This window comes from Sphaeramia orbicularis, chromosome 19 (genome assembly GCF_902148855.1).
Source record: "Sphaeramia orbicularis chromosome 19, fSphaOr1.1, whole genome shotgun sequence".
In the NCBI taxonomy this organism is placed as follows: domain Eukaryota; kingdom Metazoa; phylum Chordata; class Actinopteri; order Kurtiformes; family Apogonidae; genus Sphaeramia; species Sphaeramia orbicularis.
This window is the reverse complement of record NC_043975.1, coordinates 21,315,767-21,338,852: the sequence shown is the minus strand read 5'-3', so window position 1 is coordinate 21,338,852 and position 23,086 is coordinate 21,315,767. Positions and strand designations below refer to the sequence as shown.

General features: G+C 35.9%; 2 protein-coding genes across 4 annotated transcripts in view; both read left to right on the top strand.

Moving 5' to 3' along the window:
* The window catches only part of ttyh2 (tweety family member 2), a 136,826-nt gene extending 134,678 nt beyond the window's left edge, over nt 1-2,148 (top strand). For all 3 annotated transcript variants that reach the window (XM_030121718.1, XM_030121720.1, XM_030121719.1), the window contains one exon: nt 783-2,148. In XM_030121718.1, the coding sequence (XP_029977578.1) occupies nt 783-863 (81 nt within the window). In that variant the 3' untranslated portion in view covers nt 864-2,148. The remainder of the gene's footprint in view (nt 1-782) is intronic.
* Nucleotides 2,149-4,788: 2,640 nt separating this feature from the next.
* kif19 (kinesin family member 19) overlaps nt 4,789-23,086 on the top strand; it is a 52,815-nt gene continuing 34,517 nt past the window's right edge. Inside the window, exons 1-2 of the mRNA XM_030121766.1 lie at nt 4,789-5,230; nt 6,936-7,016. Of these exons, the coding sequence (XP_029977626.1) occupies nt 5,192-5,230; nt 6,936-7,016 (120 nt within the window). The 5' untranslated portion in view covers nt 4,789-5,191. The remainder of the gene's footprint in view (nt 5,231-6,935; nt 7,017-23,086) is intronic.

Sequence of the window (23,086 nt, the reverse complement as noted above, 5' to 3'; positions counted from 1 at the left end):
TTTTGTCGGAAAAATTGGTGTGAATTGCTTTTTTAAGCATTTGAATATCAGATGGTGCCGGTTATGTAGGGAATTTCACTTTTCTCAAAAAACATGTTTTTTTTTAAATCACTAAGTAATCAAATGAGCTTAACCAATGGAAATTTCTGAAAGTAAGCATTTAACCCTCTGCTTAAGCATGGTTTCATTAAAATTTAAGATTATTTTGTCACTAATTTAAAAAAAAGATTTATTTTTTTAAAATGAACAAGAAATTGGAGAAAACAAGGGTGGTCTAATTATTTTTTCTGCGACTGTACATAAAAAAAAATGTGTCACCAAGTTGGACTGACATCTAAACCTACAAAAGGGGGACTGTGGTTGAGCTTTTAGTTGTTATCTACTGGTTCCTGATCTATTTGAGATAAAAAGGTTTCTGAGACAGCCTTTTATTTTTCATTCATTCTGTTACTTTTAGTTCTTTTCATGTCCAGTTTTTCCCAGAATTGCAAACAATGAGCAAAGGAAAGTCATTTGGAGCATGCTGAACATATGACAAAAATTATCTGACAGCAGTGGAATAAAAATTTACTTTTTTTTAGTCCCATTTCAAGCCTGCAGTTGTTGAGATTTTGATACTCAAAAGATAGATTTTCAGTAGTGTATTCTTTTAAGCCCATGACGACATTCTTTGTATTTTGGCAAATGACAGTATTCAGTTTCACTACTAAAAACTAAACATTAACCTGAGTACTTGCCTGTAATGTGTTGTGTATCTATGTGTGTTTGTCTTCTGTCCACAGTACTCCCCTAGTATGAGGGCTACCTATCTGTCCATGACTGAGGACCAGAGAAGACACTTTGGGAATGACTTCCAAGCATAGACTGTGTCGGAGAGAAGCAGCATCCAGTTGTACTCACATGTGTGGATGGTCCAAACGTCACGGAGAACAGTGGAACATCATTAGCCTGTGCAGACTCAGGACAATGGAACCATACCTGTGCTGTTCTTCACGTGATACACTCATAAATGATTAATCCCATCTTTTTGCCCCAAGCCACTGGTTGGGGAACTTGCTTAACAGTGTTGACATGCTGTCAAATTTAACTTAACTCCTAATCCTACTTGTATTCCTTTGCTCTGTGACACAAGCTTTGAAACACACTGAAAAATGAAGATATACTGTAACAAACTGTGTGACACAATTTAGCTCCGGATCAGCCTTGTTTTCACGCTGTGTCATGTATTTGAGAGGCTCTGAAGGGAAAATGGATTTGTCACTTGTGAAAAATGGAGATGAAAAGGGTGATTAATAGTTTTGATTAAACAGGTAAATAGTGAGTTAAGATGGAGATCAATTGAAGCAAGTTCCCAGTAAAGAGAAAACTCAAAAGGATTAATTCTGTGAAGGATGGAACCCCTCAAAGCTTATAATCGAATTACTACTGCTTTCAAGAACAGATGTACTTTCAGGTCTCCAAAGAGTAAAATGTGAACACGACAACTGATGCCATATTTTTTATGTTTTACGCTTCATGCTTGATATTTGTGAAGCACAAACCCAGCACTAGCAGCACACAGGACAAGGTGTTGTTGACATATAACTTATTTACATTTTAATACACAGACACACTTACAGTGTGAAGCTTTATGTTTCTAAATATCCTGTGGTAATCTCCTGAGATGAGACTACCATTAGAACATGGCTTCTGTAAATACAATGTACATTAACAAACCAGTGTCTCATTTAGATGTGGTCTATTTTGATTTTGTTCCAAACAATGTGCCATTTTTATATATTTTTTCTAGTTTTTTGTGGCTCACCATTCTTTTTGTATTTCTTTAAAAGGGCCTTTATGATAACTGAGACATGATTTCTACATATCTAACTTAACTAATGTAAGGTGTCATTTTTGCCAGCATTTGCCATATGATTAGGAATTAGCAACAACATTCAGGTAATTATTTTCATCACTTTACCGCAGTATTGACTAATACATTCTCGTTAGGGGTACATGCAGTTTTCCTTTAAAAATTCATTTAATTCATTCATCAGCATGTTACACTGTACAGCCACTGGGGTGGTACATTTTATTTTATTTTATTTTTTGACTGTCCCCAGATTTTGGGATGAAAATGTGAGTTGAATAAACCTGTTTTGAATAAAACTGGGTGGATCTTTATTTTATGATGGTGTGCTCCGCAGCTTTTTAAACAAATATAACTATAACAAAATTGTAAAAAGGTTAAGTACTCATATAAGACTGTAACAATGCTCTATTACAGGTGTGTCAAACATATGGCCAAAACCGGCCCACCAAAGGGTCCATTCCAGCCCATGGGATGCATTTTTGAAATGCAAAATTTACATGGAAGATATTAACCCTTTATAGGGCACTCATAGAAATACTCTGAAATTCAAAATGTAAACCTTACTGTGTGATTGGAGGACATAACAACACCTTTTGTGAAATTTTTCAACGTTTTTTTTTTTTTTTTTTTTAATCATCCTTACCCATATGTGTCAAATAAATAAAAAGTAAAAAAAAAAAAAAAAAAATACAAGAAAAACACATGTAATGTGAAAGGAACATGTATTTTAGAACATTAGAACATCACATTTAGAACATTACAACATAAGTGCTGATCCAGACTTGCAGACCCTGTAGACCACACTGGACCTGAGATTGTTGACTCACTGTCCTCACTGTAACTATTGTTATCATTGTCTTGTAATGTATACCTAAAATTACCAAAAATAGTCACTTGCCCAGTAAAGGCTTAACAGATAGGTGTCAGAAAGGTGTCAAAATCATTTTAATTCAGGAGCCCTATTCAATCTCAAGAGGGTTGAACCAGTAAAAGGCTCTTATAATAACCCATACATAATGACAACTCAATTTTTTTTTTTTTTCTTTGTTTTGGTGTAAAAAAGTGAAGTTACATTGAATGTGTTCTACATCTACAATTATCTTTTCACAAAAAAATGTAAATAACCTGAACAAATATGGACAACCTGAAATGTCTTAATATCATAAAGTCTCAGTATTATGGCTGTTACTAAATGTTTTGTTCCTTTATAAATCCACTGTGATCTGTAAATTGTAATGTATATGTGTAAATGGTAAGCTGGGCCATAGTATTGTTACAATTTAACTTATTTTTTGTGAGAAATTTCAATTTGTGCATGTTATTCATATTTTTTTAGGGACAATTTGTAAATGTAAATATTTTCATCATGTAATTTTACTTTTTTCACTCTTAAAACATAGAGAAATGTTTGGAGTTGTCATTAGTTATAGGTTATTATGTTATTATATTAATGGTCTGGAGATCAAATTAGGCTGAATGTGGCCCCCGAGCTAAAACAAGTTTGACTCCCTTGCTCTATTACAAGTAAAAGTTGTGCTTTACATGAAATTATCAGCACAATGTAAGTATGAAGAGTCAAATTATTCATCATACAGTAAAATGCTCCATGTGAGTGTTTTACATTAAGTTTCAGATTTTAAATTCTATTTATTGCTGCATTCATGTACAGTGTCTGACATTTTACATCATTAAATGTTTAGGTTGAATTCAAGTGAGCTGTACTGTTGCCCATAAAGTTGGAATAATTTTTTTTTAATTTTTTTTTTTTTTTACCTTTTCTCATGAAATGATTGTGACAATGTAATTTATTCTCAACAGATAAAGTGTAACTGGGAATCATTACATGTTTGTAATCATTACACCTGGTCAAACGTGCTTACTGATTTGTATGACTAGGAATAAAGAGAAAAATGTGTCTGAAAATGAAATTATTCCAACATTATCAGCAACCGTGCACTAGCATTCCAGCATTATGCACACCATTTGGGACAATTTATAACCCTAAAATCCTGTTACTTGACAATGTGTTTATTCTGATGTATACTTACAAGTTTAATTCTGGTGGGAAAGTGAGGATATGTCAGACAAAAAAGGAGGAACGCTGTGTAAAAACAGAATGCAGTAATTTGCTAATCTCATAAATCCATATCCTATTTATGTTAACACATATCATGCAACACATCAACCTGAGAAAATGCACTATTTAAAAATAAAAAATAAAAATAAGGCAATTTTGAATTTGATGACAGTGACACATCTCCAAAAAGTTGAGATAAAATAAAATGAAATTAAATTAAATAAACAGCTAGAGGAACATTTTTCTTCTAATTGAGTATCTCAGTGCATAAAGTTTAATATAGTACATTTATTAATAAATAAATGATAATATTCCTCAGTCTGTTCATGATGATTATCTTGTTTGTTTCTTTGAGTGTTTATGGGGAACTATAATGACCAGTAGGTGTCAGTAGAGAGCTACAGTGCATGTTCTCTGTCGGTTCTTTACATTTCTGCAGGAAAGGGCGGTTTTCACTGATTACACCATGATGTAAGTTTGTGGGTTTTTTTGTTTGTTTTGTTTTTTAATTTATATATATTTTTTAATGTAGCTATAACTCTATATGACTGAAACAAATAAACATTACGCACCTTTCATGTAAATATTTGATGTTTATTACAACAAGCAATCTGGGGAAAAGAAAAAAAAAACCTTTCAAAAAATATTTTTCATGAATATAGATGTTTTTTCTCGTGAAATCCTTTGCTACGGATGCAGTGAAAGCGGTTTCTGGATTCTAATCGGAAGTTGTATTGTTTGGGGTTATGTAAGGTAATGTGATTGGTTCCTCGCGGATCTCCAGGGACAACGTGCGCACGTATACAAACAGGCACGCGGGCACATGCATGCGCGCGCACACAAACGCGCAGCGGCAGCAGGGACACGAAGAGAAAAGCGGAGACGTGGAAGTGACCGGAGCAGGTGGGCTGTTACTGCTGCCACTGCTGTGGGTGGTGGGGTTTTACCTTATACCTGTAGCTTTGCGGCTCCGTCTGCGGGGAAAACGCACAGGTGGAGCCGCCGACGCACTACGGACACGGCACAGAGAACCGGCCTGGGACACCGGAGAGAGTATTTATAAAAACATACACACACAGAGGAAAAAAAAAAAAACAGGTGGTTGAGCTCGAGAGCAGCCTCGAGAGCAGCAGAGACCCTGTGTTGTGTACCGACAGGCGGCAGGTGGTTGTGGAGGACATGCAGGTAGAAGCAGGATAGAGCAGGATGGTCCAGTGTCCCGTCTGACTTTTCCTTTTACTCCAGCCTGACCACAAGTGACCATGAAGGACACGGGGGAATCAAAAGACCACCAACTCACTGTGAGTCTCAACTGTTTACTCCTTTTATTAGAATTATTAATGTTCATGTGCCCATCTGACTAAACACAGCTGCAGGTAACATAAAAACACAACCCAAACTCACCTTGTAAATGTTACTGCAGTTGATTTAGGGGCTTGTGTTTGATATTTACCAGGTGTTAGACTCTAATTTTGCCTATATTGTAGCTTCAGGCTCCTGTGTGTTCTCCAGCTCATATCTGAATAATTGAAGTGGCTGTTTCAGTTGCCTGGCCTCTCCTGTCCACCGTGTAATACACCATGGATGTCAAACTCATGTTAGTTCAGGGGACACGTACCTCAAACTAGCCACACCAGTAAAAAAGTAGCAGAATAAGTCATAAATAGTGACAACTCCAAAATTTTCTTTTTGTTTTTGTTAAAAAAAGAAGGAAATTCCAGTATGTAAATGTTTACATGTGCAAACTATTCTTTCACAGAAAATGTTAACAACCTGAACAACCACTAATTTTAACAATATTGTGCTTCAGTGCATCATTTACTCATGTGTATTACAACTTACAGATCACGGTACAAATGTGAAAAACGTTTAGCTAAAACTAAAAATATAGCATGTAACTTCATGATCAAAACAACTTGTGACGACTCACCATCACCCATGTCTTCTGTGTAATTTTTTCACTTGGTAAATTCATCCTATGGGCCAGATTAGACCCTTTGGAGGACCATACATTTGACACCCTTGTAAATACACTATCTACGCTGTGTTGATTTAAGGGGACCTTATCATTCTAAAGCCAGATTTATTATCAGTAGGAGTTGTAGTAGTCACAGCGTTGTGGTTATTATTTGCTGTAGTCACAAAAACACATATTCAGTGAACATGTCTATAATTCATGCAGGGATGTAGCAGCATGGATACCATGTGAATTATGTAGTAATACATTAATACATGTCAGTTTATTGTGTTTCAACACGTTAGAATGTGGACTGAAGTTGTAATGGAAGGCTAATTTACTTGTAAAAACACAAGATGACACTGCTTATTGTGAGAAAAGTTGCTTTTTTCCTTGTTTTTTTGCTAAAAAAAAAAAAAAAGCCAAAGTGACATCTGGAGTGAAATAATCAGAGTGCATACATCTGTTTTCTGTCATTTTGTTCAGAAAGCAGGTCCAAAGGTGTCAGATATGGATTACTTTTCAAATCGGTCAATCTGCAGAATATTTTCTCAATGCACTGATCATACATTTGGGCAGAAAACACCATAAGCTCCACTCACAAGTCAGTGAGACCAAAACTGTTCACTCTCAATGAATTAAGTTAGAGATTTCATTATTGTAGGTTCTATTAAAGGAGCTGTGGCCATGTTAACGTGTCTGATTCTCACGTGTTTGGGCTATCCACGGGAAACCCAAGAAAAATAAGAAAGTGCACAGAACAAAGAAAAAAAAGCAGAGCTCCTTTTCTGTACACAGAATAGCAGTGCATTTACAGTGAATATTGAATTGTACCACAAGGCTGAGTCTAACCCACACACTCCAGAAAAACACCTTTTCTAAAGAAGACATCTGTATTTTAGAGGATGGAGTACTATAGTGTACTGTCGGTGTCATTTCCTCCTCTCGAGACAGGATTCAATTTATTTTCAAAGCCATTTTTCCACTAAATCGAATATTGCTGTGTTGATTAAATCCAAGGCCAATGGTAATGACTGTGTGTGCTGCAGGTTGCCTTGAGGATACGACCCCTCAGTGATGCTGAGCAGGAGGAGGCGGCTACGATCGTGGCCCACAGAGTGGACGACCAGGTGAGAGGCGGCGGCCCTTTTATTATTCTCCTGCTGCTGTGTGTCCTGTTTACGTCGGTGCACATACAGTATGCATGCATGTGACTGAGTGACTGATGGGGTCAGTGTGCTTGTGCAGGAGAGCCTTGTCTCTGTTTCATTGCCCTCTTTCTGCCCGTCACGGCTCCTCAGATAAGGTATCTCCAGGGGTCTCGGGTCTTTTTAAACCTAACTCATTTGTAAAGCGCAAATGTCACATTTCTTCTGTAAATGAATGCTGCTGGATGGCTCACAGGTGAAGCAATGAGAGTGACCTTTGTAATGACTGATAGAATGCTTCAGGTTCCTTCATAAGGAGCTGGATGAAAGCTTTGCTGAATACTGAATGCCAGGAGTTTAATTGAACATAAACAACTGCAGAGCTGTCTAATACAGTGAACATAAAACCTTCACTCTAAAGGCAGTGTATTCTCTGTGGAGGTCTGGCCTCTGTGGCCAAAAGATGTTTTAATCATATTCAAGGCTTGAGTTGCTTTCTTTCTTGACGGAATTGTACAGAATAAGAGAAGCAAATGGATTCTGTCTCTTTGCACAATTAAAATACATGATTTCATTAAGGACAGTTTTTTTCATGCTATATCATTGTTTTGTTAATAAGATAATGAATAATATCTTTTTTTAGGATATTAAATGGATATTTTTTTTAGGATATTAAATGATATGATGTTATTGATAACAATGTCATAAGGGCTGCAACTAAAAATTACTGTATTTTCACTGTAGATTTTTTTTTAATTCATTGGTTAGTTTGGTATATAAAATGTCACAAAATAGTGAAAAATGTCAAACTGTGTTCATCAAAGTTCAAGATGGCATCAAGAAACCAAAGGTGTTGAGTTTACTATCACACAGGAGAAACGAAAACAGAAAATACTGATTTTTTAAGATTTACAATTAGAGAAATTTGACTTTCTTTTAATACTCAAACTGATTAATTAATTAATTCATCATCTGAACCTGCTTTATCCTCACTAGAGTCATGGGAGTCACTGGAGCCTATCCCAGTTCAAACTGATTAATTGATTATCAAAATAGTTAGCTAATAATTTGAGTTTACAAGTACTCAACAGCTAAGACCCATTTCTATTTCACTTACTTTCATCTTATTCCTGATTGATTCCACCTATTGATTAATGATCAGTTTCTTTTATTAATAAAAGAATTAGACTTATGTTGGTTTTCAGTGTCAGAGCAGCTGTACACATAGAGAACCAGAACAATTCTATGTTTTGTAAATACAGCGTAGAAAATAGCATGCATGTGTTCCTCAAATGACCATTTTACAGGCTTTATATCTAGAACTGTCATTGTTTTTGTTCCTGAATTGAAGCCATGTTTTGGTTTCTTTCTGTTGATGATGGTAGTGTGCAGCAGTAAAGACATCATTTGATGTAATTGTGTGTTCTTTTTCATAAGGAAGCATGACAAAAATACTACCACCAACTTGCATGTCCTATGTAGTTATAAGATTTTCTGCCAGAACCTAATTTCATACTTGAACAAACAAAACAAACTTCCATAAATGCAGAAAAAGTAGCCATAGTGGTATTGCACTGACTCTGATACAAAGCAATGGAGACTGGTAGAAAAAAGGAAAAACAACTGAAAATCAGTATCTGTTTTTTGATTGATTGATTGATTGATTGATTGATTGATTGATTGAAGAATTTATTTTGAATATGAATGTAAAAAAAAGAAAAAGAAATAAGCAAGCAAAACATTTAAACATAAGACATAAAATACATATTCAAAAAGGAGAAGTATAACTTATAAACTCCCACCCCTTCTCCTTAAATAATTAATAACAATAATAAGCTTCCTAGTCTAAACATGTCTATACTCTGTTTGTTACTTATTGTTAAATAATTTTGTTTCTGACTTTATGTTACTATGAAGAAATATAAATTTAATTTACACATACCCATAATACAATAACTCATGTATGTATATATATACACACACACACACACACACACACATACACACATACACACACACACACACATATATACTTGTACATCCTTATAACACCCAGTGATACCCAACACCTCCCTCAGTCCTGTATCTCTTAAAAATTGTGTCATTGTACCTCATTTTAAATTGTTTCATGCTCAGATGTTTAGTATATTCTACTGGAAATTGAGAATGTTTTCATCGTTTACTTCGCGGCTCTCGTATTTTGTGAGTTAAAACTCTAGCTTTTGTTAGAGGAGTCTGATGGAAAGAGCAGTTTAACCACTTGAGTGTAGACAAAATGAGCTAGGTTTGTTTTCAAAGGCTAAAAGCTGTATTTATGTTTTATATTTTGTTTAATCTCAGGCGGAAACACAACACATACTGAGATTTCTGCATGTAACACATTGGAGTGTAACACAGTTCTAAAATAATTCACTCAAAACGTTACATTCTTCCACACCCACAAATAACAAAATCACACAAAAAAACGCCAAAAAACCAAAACTGTGTACAGACATGAAGAAGAACACATCAAAAATAAATAACGAATAAAAGAAGAAAAAGTAATAGCCCAAAACAAGGGAAAAAAACTACGATGCACTAATTGTAACCTTCCAGCATTGCAAGGTGATCAAAGTTCCATTCTATTTGCACTTTACAGAATAAAATCTTCTTCCATTGCAAGCTGGAAACTATATTAAGCCTCGGAAATATAAGGACGGCAGCCATTGTTTAAAAATGATCCTAACTCTGAAACCTACATTTAAATGCTTGATGCTTCCTTTAGTCATTAATTTTTCTGTGTGACTCACTCAGAACACATAGTTATTTATGCTTTCCATCTCCCTCCGTGAACCTCATACTCATTTATCATCTCATTTGTCTTTCTGGTTGGCGTTCTGCTAACTGCCTCTCACTGAAGCGCCGTTAATGACGTCTCTGTTGCTGCATGCGGCGTCAGTTTGAGCGAACCAGTCCTTAGTATTTAAAGCCGTTTGTTGTGCGCTTGTTGTCATGAGATCTGCCTCATGGGAAATACATGCTGTAAGTACAACCCCAGCTCTTTGACAGTGAACGGTTCCCACCCGGAGACTATTAAGCAGAACCACCAGTGAGAGTGTGATGATGATGAAGGTAGTGTAAATGATAATGGATGGGAATGGATGACAGGAGACATGCTGGTTTTCCTCATCAGTAGTCACATTAAGGCAGTGGTGGGCATGTTGGTGGGCAGCGTTTCTTCATTAACCAAGAAACAGCATAGCAACAGCTGACACTTTCCACATGACTCATAGTTTCTTCAGACCAGTGACAAGTGCTGAAGGCAAGTGTAATATTCATGGAAAGGACATGATTAGGAGTGGTGTGTTAATGCCGCTGAAGGGTTTTACCAGAGCGCACTTCTCGAAACAGATAATCCACCGTGCTGAGGTCTGAGTTGTTTGTCTGTCTTCTCAGAAGTAATTCAATTACACCAAGTCTTAAGGACAACATCAGCACTTCTGTCTGCCGTGACATCATTAAAATAGGCTTGGACACAGGGGATTAGATAGAGCATAGAGAGGCGAGGCAGGTTGATATGGTGCTGACACAGTCAACACAACAAGGCTGTTATTGTCTCCTGCCCAAACAAACCTGTTCAGAAGTATTTCCTGCCGCTATCAAGTTAAATCATCAACATCCTATTGTACTAACATTTATTAAACCAAATCATACTTATATAGAGCTCTGCAAGTGCTTATGTTGTTGAGTGTAAATAACTTTGAGTATAAGCTGATATTTTGCTGTATGGTCTCTGTGATAAAGGATTTGCACAGCTTGCATTTCACATCTACCATGAAGACAGAGGGACTGTGGGAGGTGGTTGTTTACCTGTGTCCTCAGAAGAGCTTACCTGTGCTACTCTGACATAAATGAAAGGGATGTAGTCTGGTAGGTCACAACCATCACAGGAGGGGTTGAGATTACTGTGCATGTGATGGCTGAGTTTGTTTACATGTAGCTCTGACCACCTAAAACCAAAGTCAAATACACAGATATATATATATATATATATATATATATATATATATATATATATATATATATATATATATATATATATATATATATATATATATATATGTAATAGCACAGTAGAAACAGTACTAATAAATAAGTACAGAAAATATGTGTAAAAAATGAGTATTAGAAGTCATGCTCAGGCCCATATACTCTGTAATAATTGTACTTTGTTATTTATTGAATTTACAGAATCTATCCTGTGTTCTGATTTGCGTCATCATTTCTATATGATGGGACCTGAGGTTGTGGTTATATACAAGCATTAATGCATACTATATTGAGTCCTTCAGTCCGTCTTCGTGCCATCTCAGTGCCATATGGCTGTGTAAGGCTGCAGGTAATGCTCAGACAGATTTACAGGGTGCTGGTGCCTGACTGGGTGGGAGTATCCAGACCTGGCTGTCCTGGCAGAAAGCAGACAACGAGATGCTGGATAAGCCCGAGGAGATGAGCTCATCGGTTGGGCTTTAGCTGACGTTAAGCCTGCTGCCATATGTTTTTCTCTGTACTCTACCCCAGTGAGTGGCTCTGGTGATCAGACTGGGTTTCAGAGACCACCTGTTGCCTACTACGCTCAATGGGCTTTTCTTGTCCTTGAGTGAGTACTACGTAGGTCAAAGGTGTCGTGTAGTGGCTTTGTGAATGAGGTAATGGAACAGCTTTGGCAGCAGTGTTTGTATTCAGTCATTTTCTTAGGGTCACACAACACAGTGAAAAAGTCATACTAATATTATTAAAGAGAATATTTCAGTAAACATATCATGTCATGAATCTATTGACTTGTTTATCAAGGAAAACAAGGAAAATGCATAGTTTTACACGTTGCCTCTTTCTTCCCTTGTAGCACCGCATTATAGTGCAATATGTAATAATGTAATAATTTTTCACCTCATTACATAACGACGCTGCATTTTGTGATAAAATGCCCACATTTACACAATATTTAATTAGTGCAGCTTTTGTCTCTATCTTACAAACATTCTCCATTATAATGGATACAGTTACATTTAATTTACTGTAGGTTTGACCAATAAAACATCCTACTAGTTTTTTTAAAAATGAAATCTAACTCAGCTGGAATGCTTAATGTTGTTCTGCTGGTATGGTGGTTTTTCCAATTAAGACATCAATTTCAATGCTTTTTTGATGGTTTATTACATAATGCACCAAATAATTACATTTTCTTAAACAAAAAAGGTGCTACACCCGCATTTTGTAATAGGTAACTGTTGCAATATGTAATAAGTTATTACAAAATGCAGCAAAGTTTATTATAAAATGTGGCATTCTGACATGATGAGGTGAAAAATTATTACATTATTACATATTGCACTGTTATTACATAATGTGGCGCTACATGCCCAGTATCACTGAATCCAAAATATCGCCACACATATATCAGTAGATTAGTTTGTTTTTGGTGCCTCAGCCGTTGAACCTGGTCTACACACTAAACGGCCATGTGATCATATGCTACAAGATGTTTTGCTATCATTTACATAATGCTGTATTGTCAGATTTCACTACAGGATCCAGAATTCTTCCATGGAGAAGGTCTAGAGATGGGTCTGATCAAGCGGTAACACACGGACACATTTCGTGTTCAACAGTCTCTATCATGTAAGCAGAGTAACTTATATGCATGTATTATACATATTTCAGTAGGTGTATATAAGCACTCTAACAATATGTATAACAAAATTTGAGGAAATAAAATTTTTAGGTGAAAAATGTCAAATTACTGCTCTGTAACATGTGGACTTAAAACAGACATCATTTTATGAAGCTTTACGCAAACATTCAAAACATGTGGTTCTTGACAGAAATTAATCTCAAGTAGGACAAAACCTTTTAAATATTATGTTCAATTATGCTGAAAAAAAAAATTTGAGTAAAATATTGAAAAGTCTCTGTTTTATTGAAATGAGAATGTGGTAACACATGGACAGTTGCCATAGTAACATGTGGACGACTCTTTACCATTGTATGTATCACCTAAAATGTATCAAAAGATCATTACTTTCTGAAAGTTTCACTCAAATATCTGAATTATACGTAACTTGAAAATTTAAAATTGATATTTTTGTGGCAACACGTGGACGCTGCCTTTTAAGCAACTCACAACTGTTCAAACTCATAAATATCAATAATATTCACAAAATAATGTAAATCTAATACTTGAAACTTAACAATCGTCTATATAATCAACAGACTGAATACATTTTCAAATTTTTCATAATTTTTAGCGTTAAATTTGAGCTATGGCTGTGGCGTAAAATGTACAATTGATAAAATCTGTTGTAACTTTTTTCTACAAGTGGTATTTTAAAAAAGATAACAGTTCCATAAAATGGAGATCTTTAGCTAAAAAAATGAGCCCACTTGATAAATGATATGTGCAAATTTACTTTTTTATGTTGATGTTCACTTAAGCTTGATTGGACCCAGATACTTTTGTGGATCCTCAATAATCATTTGGACTGTTTAAGTCTTTTAACTACAAATGGTTATACAAAGAGCTAACCACAAACAAATAATTTTAAAGACCCGCTTTACCACAACAAAACGCATTTAAATATAATAATTCTGCAATCTTATCAGGCAAGTTTATTCACATTATATACAACAATTCATACACAGTATGCATGCATATACATAAATGGAATGTCCAGAGGGAAATAAAATCACAGAAAATATACGTACATATTGAGAAAAGAAAGCACAAAATACAGAAAATAATATGAGAGTAAAGTGATGAAATTCAGATAGAGTACTCCAGAACTAAATAACATTGAAGTGAAATGTATTGTTGTATTTGAAAGATGTCCACATTTGGGGTAAAGGTAAGTTCCTTCCATTGAGCAGCAGAACAGATAAAAGCTGCTTCACCTTCAAATGCATTTCTTAGTTTTTTACAAGAGAATAGAGTCGTGTGTGTCAATGCATTACCATGAACCACTAAACTGGAGGCGGCACTTTATCTACACTCTAGTTAAACTGTTTATTCATGGATGTATTGATTCGTAGGAGGGACTTTTATCATGGACTGTGGAGGAAGTGACTGCCAAGGATGGATCATTGACTCAAAGAAACACTCAGAGATCAGTCATTTCTGCTGTATAGGGGATAATAAGTTGTAATTGCACTGAGGGTAATCCTGCAATTATGTTCATATTAAAGTAAATGTTAGTGGTATAGAGGAATGGCTTTTATGCAAGATATTTTATATGTTCCAAGGCGTGAAGTTAATTTAGAGGCAAAGGTCGGAAAGGGAATGTAAACCTTGTATGAAAAAAAAAAAGATGAAGTCACAAAGCTCAAAATTCAAAGGCAGGGAGTTGAAGAATAATGCTGAGCTGTAGATCAGATAAAAGTGTTAAAAGTCAATAAAATCAGCATCTAAAGTTCAATAATTTTTTCATCACTAACCATAGCAATATGCTTTAAAATTCAGGTAAAGTGCACTTTTTCTCAGCTTATCATTGGTACTTTATAGGTCTTATCTGGATGTTTATTGAGCAAAATTAATTAATCATAATTTCATAATTTGAATCACTTAATGGCTCTAACTTAGGTTATATATATAGACAATAGCCTAATTAATTTGTCTATATCTTCCACTGTATGTTCAAACAAACCACTTATAGATAACATGTTAAAAAACATCAAATTTTACAGTACTTTTTCTCATGAATTCATTCATTCTCAGATGAATCAAATGTAGAATTGTGACTTAAAATGAACCAATTGAAATGTAGCTTCTCCTGAAACAGACTGATGCTATAGAAATACTAAATAACTTAGTGAAGATCAGGTACCAAGGAAAATTGTGCGAGGTGTCTGAGGGAAGAGAAACTAAATGGCTTTAGCTTAGGTTATATATAGACAATAATTAATTTGTCTCATCTACTGTATGTTCAAATAAACCACCTATAGATAACATGTTAAAAAACATCAAATTTTACAGTATTTTTTTCTTATAAATTCATCATTTATTCATTCTCAGATGAAGCAAATGTACAATTCTAACATAACCTCCTAAGACCCAGGAAATGTCAGCAAAGTACAAGCTCTTTTTGTTTTTTATTAGATAAGTGCCTGTATTGGAAACATAATGATGCAACAGTTTTTTCAGATGCAGTTTTTAAAAATTTTATGGAATGTCCTTTGTGGTGAACAGTTTTCTTTTTTTATTGTATAAAGTTGTGGAACTCTTGTCCACAAATGTGGACAGAAAACCCATAGTTGTGTCTTAGGAGGTTAAAATGAACCAGATGAAACTTAGCTTCTCCTGAATCAGGCCGATGCTATAGAAATACTAAATAACTTAGTGAAGATCAGGTACCAGTGAAAATTTAATTCTCTTACAGAATGATAGTGGACAGGGCCAGACCTTCCTGTAGTGCCAAAGAACCAACCGAGCATGGAGATACATCTGGGTGATAATAGTGAGAGTTGCTTTAATGTCTATTTAATGGCTTAATTAGTAGTAGTGCACTGGAGGCAGCTTTGGTCAGTACATCCCATCTTAAGAGTAAAAGACCTATAGAGGTGATAGTATACGTCCTTAAGAGGCCTAACACTAATGCTATCTTTAGCTGTCGGAGATAAAGATGTTTGTTGAACCTCGTGAATGAGACACCTGATAGGACCATTTTATCTCACTACTGTTTTTACTCCGCTTACAGCAGCCTAGTGTGGGCTTGGGGGCAGTACATACACGTGGTTGAGGTTTGATCCAGGCAATTAAACCAGCTTGACTTCACAGAATATGCTTAATGTCAAGTTGTGTGGGTATTACTGTCACGTTTTTACGTCATAGGTTTTTATTTCTTGCCATAGATTAGCTAAGGACAGAACCCATATCAAAAATACTTGTGGATTTTCATATGCTTGTCGTATACGTAGAGGTGGGTGTTTACATCGGGCTCAACGTGTCTTCTTTAGCTCTCAAAGTTGTTAAGCATGTCTTGTGCAGGGCTGGTCTGACAGTAGCACCCAGTGGAGAATGCTTTATAGTGAGGCCTTGTCTCCATGGAGACACCTCGACAAGGTCAGGGCCATTGTTTGTTTTTGTGTGTTGTTTTTTTTTTTTTCTTTCGTGTTCCTCAGTAGTACAGTCCTCGATGTGGGAGAGTAAGACGTGAAAAACAGCAGGAGAACAAGGCCCCAACCACCATGGCAGTCCTTTAGGGCTGGGTTTTTTCATGGCTGCAATAAATATGTTCTTTGATGCAACATTTGTGTAGCTTGATAGATGGCTGGAGGTTTGTCGCTCCTGCACTTGGGGGTGGATTGCAAGTGTAGTGGCAATAAATATATCACACAAAAGCACTGATTGCAGCATTAGCTATGTGGTCAGCGTCTCAATTGGTTGTATTTTTGTGCAGATAATGAAGGGTTTTATTGCAGTAGAATGAGTGAAGAAGCTTAAAAATGCTTCACCATGTACAGTGGGAGCCTTCCTGGACCAGCTTCAAATTAGCCATTTGTAGGTTCTTCTTGTATAACTTCCTCATTGATTTATTTGTTGTGAGTAGTGTGTTGGTTTATATACATATGAATGCATGCAGATGGGTGTAAGTATAAACTATGTGCACAGACTGTGTAGGTATATAAATGAAAGGAAACTGAGAGCCATACGAGGGAGGAAGGTGGGGGATGGGAAAAGTTCATGTAATATTTTTTGTTCTGTTTTGATTTTATTTTTATTAGTATTTTTTCTCCTTTTCTCTTCTGATGTTCAGAAATCATCCCTATGTCATGTATCTGTAAGTTTATACATTTATGTAAAATTTGCCTTATCTCACTGTAACGAACTGTAGATGTTTGCTAAAGACCATAAACGGCCTGTAAGAGCTTCTGTTAATAAAAACAAATCTTTATAGAAAAAAAATAAGTGCTTCGCCATGTATCGGGAAAAATAGCTTAAGATCAGGTGGATTATTGTGATTTCTGAGAGTAGACATTAGGTAGCATACAAACAAAATGCATTTTTCTTGCTTTTCAGTATGAGTCCATTTTTCTCTTGAGGTATAAAGCACCACACTTTTTGAAGTGCTCAGTGTTGAGTTTCTGCTCCCCTCTACACAGGTCTGTCACTGAAAGGAGATTCAAATTGCCTTCACCTTGGAGGCAGCACAGTTGATCTGATTCAACGAAAACAGCTCAGTCTGGAAAAAAGAACAGGTTTGATTGTAAACCTGAGAACTGAAGACGTTTGCTGCTCTTTCAGATATTAGCTAGATCCACTCTGGCACTATGTGAACATATTAGAAGCATGCATGAAAAGTGTATCTAAGTAAAACTGAAGATTTATTTTAATCAAGTATTCAGCATTTAAATGTGCAGTATGTAATTTCTACTGCTAGGGCTTTCTTAATAACAACAAAAATGAAAAACAGTAGTAGATGATGTTATGGAGTAGTGTGGCATCATCAGAGTTAGTGTCAGTGAAGATATATTTATGACATGACTTGAAGAGCAACTTCGTTTGCAGACAAGGTAATGAATTAAAGTTTAATTCACATGACATGAAAAAGGTTATGTGTAGCATTAATACTCCAAACTCTCAACAGCAGAGGGATGTCACATACCAGAACACACTTAGGATTAACATTAGGACAAAATTTGCATGGATCTATATTATGGTATCAAGTTTTCTTCTTCAAATTAAAAATCATAGCTAGTTATCATAACAGTTGGTCAAAATAACACTGGGTCTTATAATCTTCAGGTGCGGTATAGGCTGATAGTTTACATTATTGTTCTGTTTTTAGACTGAAAACAGCTACAGTGAAACCACAAATCACCTCAGCTTTCTGTACAGTTTATGTTGCACTAAAGATCTGTTTGGAATTGTCCAAACATGGTCAGAATTATTGCAGTTTGATCTGAAAGAATGAATGAACAAACTAAACTTCATGCACACAATGACATCACATAATAACTCTATAGCCTCATAGTCAAATTCACCTTGGTTGAGAAAAAAAAAAAAAAAAATGCTACAATTTCACCATCAAACTCCATTCTTTTCTTTTAGAGCTGTGTCCAGTGGTGAAAACAACAGCACTAATAGATTTCTCTCATTCTTTGCTCTTAAAAGTTGTTTCTTAACAGTTGTCATCCTTTTTCATTGTGTTGTTAAACTTTGGTCAAATGACATGTGGCGTTGGTTTTACTCATCATGGAAGGTATAGTGACTCACTACTCCCTCTAGTGGTCACATAAATCCACTGGCCTGTCAGTTAGGTGCATTTATCTGTCATCCAATGTGTTGGCTTTTTCTTTGGCGCAATTTCAGAACACTATAATGATGATTTTATGTCATTTGTTGATGTTTGAAAGTAGAAATACTACATATAACCTCTTTAACGTTCATTTGTTTTGTTTTTTCTTTCTTTAAAAGGACTAAACATTTTTTACTGTGTTTAGAACAAGCATCCATAGTATTTTTTGATTTGTTTACTTGTACTAGATGACACTTTCCAGAAGAAAACAAGAAATCGGCTTTAACTAAGTCAAAAATATTGAAGTTAGAGGTTAGGTGAGAAATCGGTAATACTGATCAGAAGTTCTGTCTCTGTATATTGACACTTTCTTAAGGTTTACATGTCATCTCCAAAACACTTCATCTTTGTAATCCAGCAGTTACAAATCTGGGAAAATGTGAGGAAAGGCACGCTTTGTCCACTCACAGCCCTTTTTTACGAGGCACACTGTTTGAATAGCTTCAGGCAGGACAAGAGAGGGAAAGGAACTACAAATAACCATGTCCTTTTTAGCTGCGAAGATTTAACCTCCACACACAAGGACAGAGCCAAGGATGAAACCTGAACTTAAAATGGCAACAGAGACAGAAATCAGCAAGAATATACAGAAGAGTTTACTTTGGGTTACGCAAATGAGGTAGGCCTACTTTTTGCATAGCTAGGTTAATGTGTCAACACAAATAGACTGTCTGACCTCACTCGATTAGTGGATAATCTCTGACTTCACTTAACCTTCACGACTGCTGAGTGAAATTCCTTTAAATCCTTACCCCTCCCTTTTACTTCTAAAGATGTACACAAATACACTGCTCATCTGGACACGTGGGCTGTGTTCCAAGAACCTTTTTCAGTCTGGAAGACCCTGAACTGAAATGAACCAGAGGTATTTAAAGTGGCAGCCAAGGTAACATGCTTCAGTTTAGTGTCTCCTTTAACATAGGATGCAAGGACCGACAGATTATACATCTATGTTTTGTTCTTTGGTGAACTCTGAACTTTACACTACTAGTTTTATTGGAAAAGGATCAAAATTAAGTTAACGTTGCAGTGATCCATGATTATAATGAGTATCTATTATGTTTGTAAAGCTCCTTTATTGAGGAGGGTTTAGGACACAAGCACTTTTCCAGACAAAACTCCCTCTTCTAGTTTATATTATTCATTTTGACCATTGTTGTTTTGTCTTAAGATGTGACATTCTTTAATTTGACTTCAATTATTGATGTCTTCGTAAGAGAAAGCATGAAAGTTTGGCTTTAAATACAGCCAAACTGGTTTTGGAAGTGGTATATTTTTAAATTTAACTTATACACTGCAAAAATCGAAATCTTACCAGGTGTATTTTTTCTCATTTCTTGTCAAAATATCTCATCACACTTAAAATAAGACATAATCACCTAAAGAGTAACTTTTCAGTGAGAGATAAGAACTTACATTTAGACAATAAATAAAAATCTTATTTCACGAAATCTTATCAAGACAATTTTCACTTGTTCCAGTGGCAGATTTTTTTTGCTTAATTCAAGATTTTTTTTTATTTTTATTTTTTTGCTTAATTCAAGTGAAAAATCTGCCAATGGAACAAGTGGATATTGTCTTGGTAAGATTTCTTGAGGTAAGATTTTCAAGATCTATTGTCTAAAAATAAGTTTTTATATCTCACTGAAACATTACTCTTTAGGTGATTGTCTTATTTTAAGTGTGATGAGATATTTTGACTAGAAATGAGAAAAATACACTTGGTAAGATTTTGATTTTTGCAGTGTGTATATGTGTCATATGAATATAGCCAGAATTTGTTTTTATGATGTGCAAAAGTTGTACAAACTCTGTGGCTATCTTGCAGAAATGTAAGAAGTTCTCATACAATCATTCAAATGAAGACTCATAGCAATAAATATGGACGGACCAAGACTTAGCATGACAAACTATTCTTAGTATAACAGCCAGTTCCTTTTTTATATTTAATTTTCAATCATGATGATGAACTGATGACCAGGTTGTCCATGTTCAGAGTCAGCGACAGGGCAAGAAAACACAGGATGGAGTAGCTAAGATGCCATAATATGTGGTTTTAGTGGTACATCTCTAGAACATTGTAGTTTCACCATGGCAGGCCCGTGTCATTAACATCTGCTGTCACATAATTACGTCGCTAAATGCAAGCGCAGTTGGATCCTCTCAGTTCCGTGGTTAACTCGGGTCCTTATGAATGTTCCTTTCACATCTATGCTTGACCTCGCACATTGAGGTAAAGGAAAAGTGGTTAGAAAAGGGACGTAGCAGGTAGTTTTTGAGACTGTTTGTCCACAGTAGTGCTCTTTTACACTGAGTGCTATTGTGTGTGTTTGTGTACTCCCTCTCGTCCTCTTCCAATCTCAATGAGAGGTCAGGGCGTGGATTGATAACCACAAGCAGCTTCTGGAGGAGGTGAGTGGCTCGAGTGGCCCTGCTGTTAGCCCTTGAATGTTTTCAGCACTCAAGTAAACACCTCATTTACTGCCTGCTACCAAATCCTCAATGACTAGAGCTCTGGGAACCATTTCTTTAAAGACTAGAATACAGATAGCTATTAACATGAATCATCTGTTATCCCATTTGATGTAAAAACAGTGTTATACAACCTAGCCATAATATCGTATTATATACCTGGTGGGAATTGTCTACACCGTCCTCTCTGAGTCACCCTTCAGTCCACAGGGCAGTGACGGTAAGAGTAGCCACCCAAAGGGCTTTTGCTGTAACCTCATCAGCTAATTATGTTACATCCTGCACAGGCTTGAAATCCCTCCCATTTTAGGGGAAAAACACAATTTTGTGATCAAAGCATATTACCGGTCTGTGCTGCTCATGTTCATTTGCCCTCAGCAGATGTGTGTGCGTCCCTCCAGCTTGGTGTAACTGAATCACAATGTTCCACTGCTTCCTCTGTTGCCACTTAATACCTCTTACACAAGCAGGAAATACAGGCCAGCCGTGGGGTCACTGATGTGTCATCTTCAGTGGGCTTCCAGCCAGACGACTTTCTGTATTGTAACATAGCTAATACATCACATGTCATTTCACACAACAACCTAAAAGGCAGAGACGTCCTCTGTTGAGCTGAACTAAAATACTATTCCTGAAGAGAGTAAAATATCAGTGAAATGGGCTGTGTAAAAGTGACAATGAAAAGAAATGAGAACAAGGGCAGAAAGACAGACAAATATGCAAAAAGGCACTGAGCAGCCTTAGAGAAATAAAATCCCTACACACTGTGGTTTTATGTGACTGGGATTCCCATTGGGTTTTTTGTGTAATTTCCCGGTAATAACAACATGTTGTTTGTCTGGTGTGGCTCATCCTGAGACTATCCTCTATGGAAAAGTGACGTTTGTTGACAAATGACACACCTTCAACCAGGACTGTGCATCATAGTGACCAAAATCTCATCACAATCACTACAGTATTTTAAATATCAGAGATGAATGTGAATGCGATTTAAAAAAAAAAAAAAAAAATGTATGCATCAAAACCAAATTAATACTCTTTAACAATGAATCTGTCAAGAGTAACCTGTAGCAGCAAACACAAAAATAACAGACACTGCATGTATTGAAAAATACCAAATAACAGCTAAATAAAGCTCACTGTATGAAAACTAGAATATGCAGCAAGGCTGTTATTATTGCAAAAAAAAACAAAAAACAAAACAGGTGGTAAAGGTTGACACATGACCAGCTCACTGCTTATTATGTGACTACTTACTAAAAAAAGATGTAAGGCAGAAGATATTTGATATGATAAACTCTCTGCAGCTGAAACTGCAAAAACAGTCCATATTCAACTAAGCTGTGTAAGGAACATGTATAAACTACGAACACAAAAATACTACACAGACATTGCCCAAATGATGAAGAATACTGTTGTAAAAGGGCATGACTGGTAACATAGCTAAAGGACTGAGACATAAAACTATCTTAAAACAGGATAATGATAAAACTTATATCAATGATGATGAAAGATTTGATAGTGCCCCCGTGAGTCAGACCGATGGAACAATATTGTGATCATATTTTTCCCCAGAAACGTCCAATCCTTACACCCTTTGGTTGTAAGTAAGGCTGGGCGATAAAATGATAACTATATACAGTATATGGCGAAATAACTTTTCCTCAATAGAAATATGAGACATACTCGATACAATTTTGATAGAATTCATTCGTCCATGTTTTGACAGATGTAAGAACAGCCAGTCATAATTAAGTAGCGCTGCACAGAACCGATCACGCTAGAGCTACATCAAGTTAGGTTGACGCACACAGCACAGGGGTAAGAGCAGCCACAGCACACACGCTAAAGCTGCAGCGGGAGATAATGAGTGTACCCTCAGGAGAAAATTTGACTAAGAACTTGGGCGACTGGGTTACTGAAAAGTAGGGTGCACGCCATTTCAGTTCCAGCGTACAACAGAGGCATAGAAGCCGGGAGTCAGACGTTCAAAGCATGTTAAGTTTCACTTTCGAACACCCCCCCACATATATACCCCTGACACTGTTTTGTGAAGATGGTCTGTTTTGTTTGTGTTCTCTTTTAAAACTTGAAAGCTTTTGCCTGCTGGTCAGACTTTTAGTTTAGTTTTAAATATATGTACCTGTTTTATTTATCTGAAACAGTTGTATAATGTTCTTCAGCACATCTGTCATGTTCAGCCTCTGACAGAAAATGAATCATATTTAAATCAAAAATAACCTTCTGATG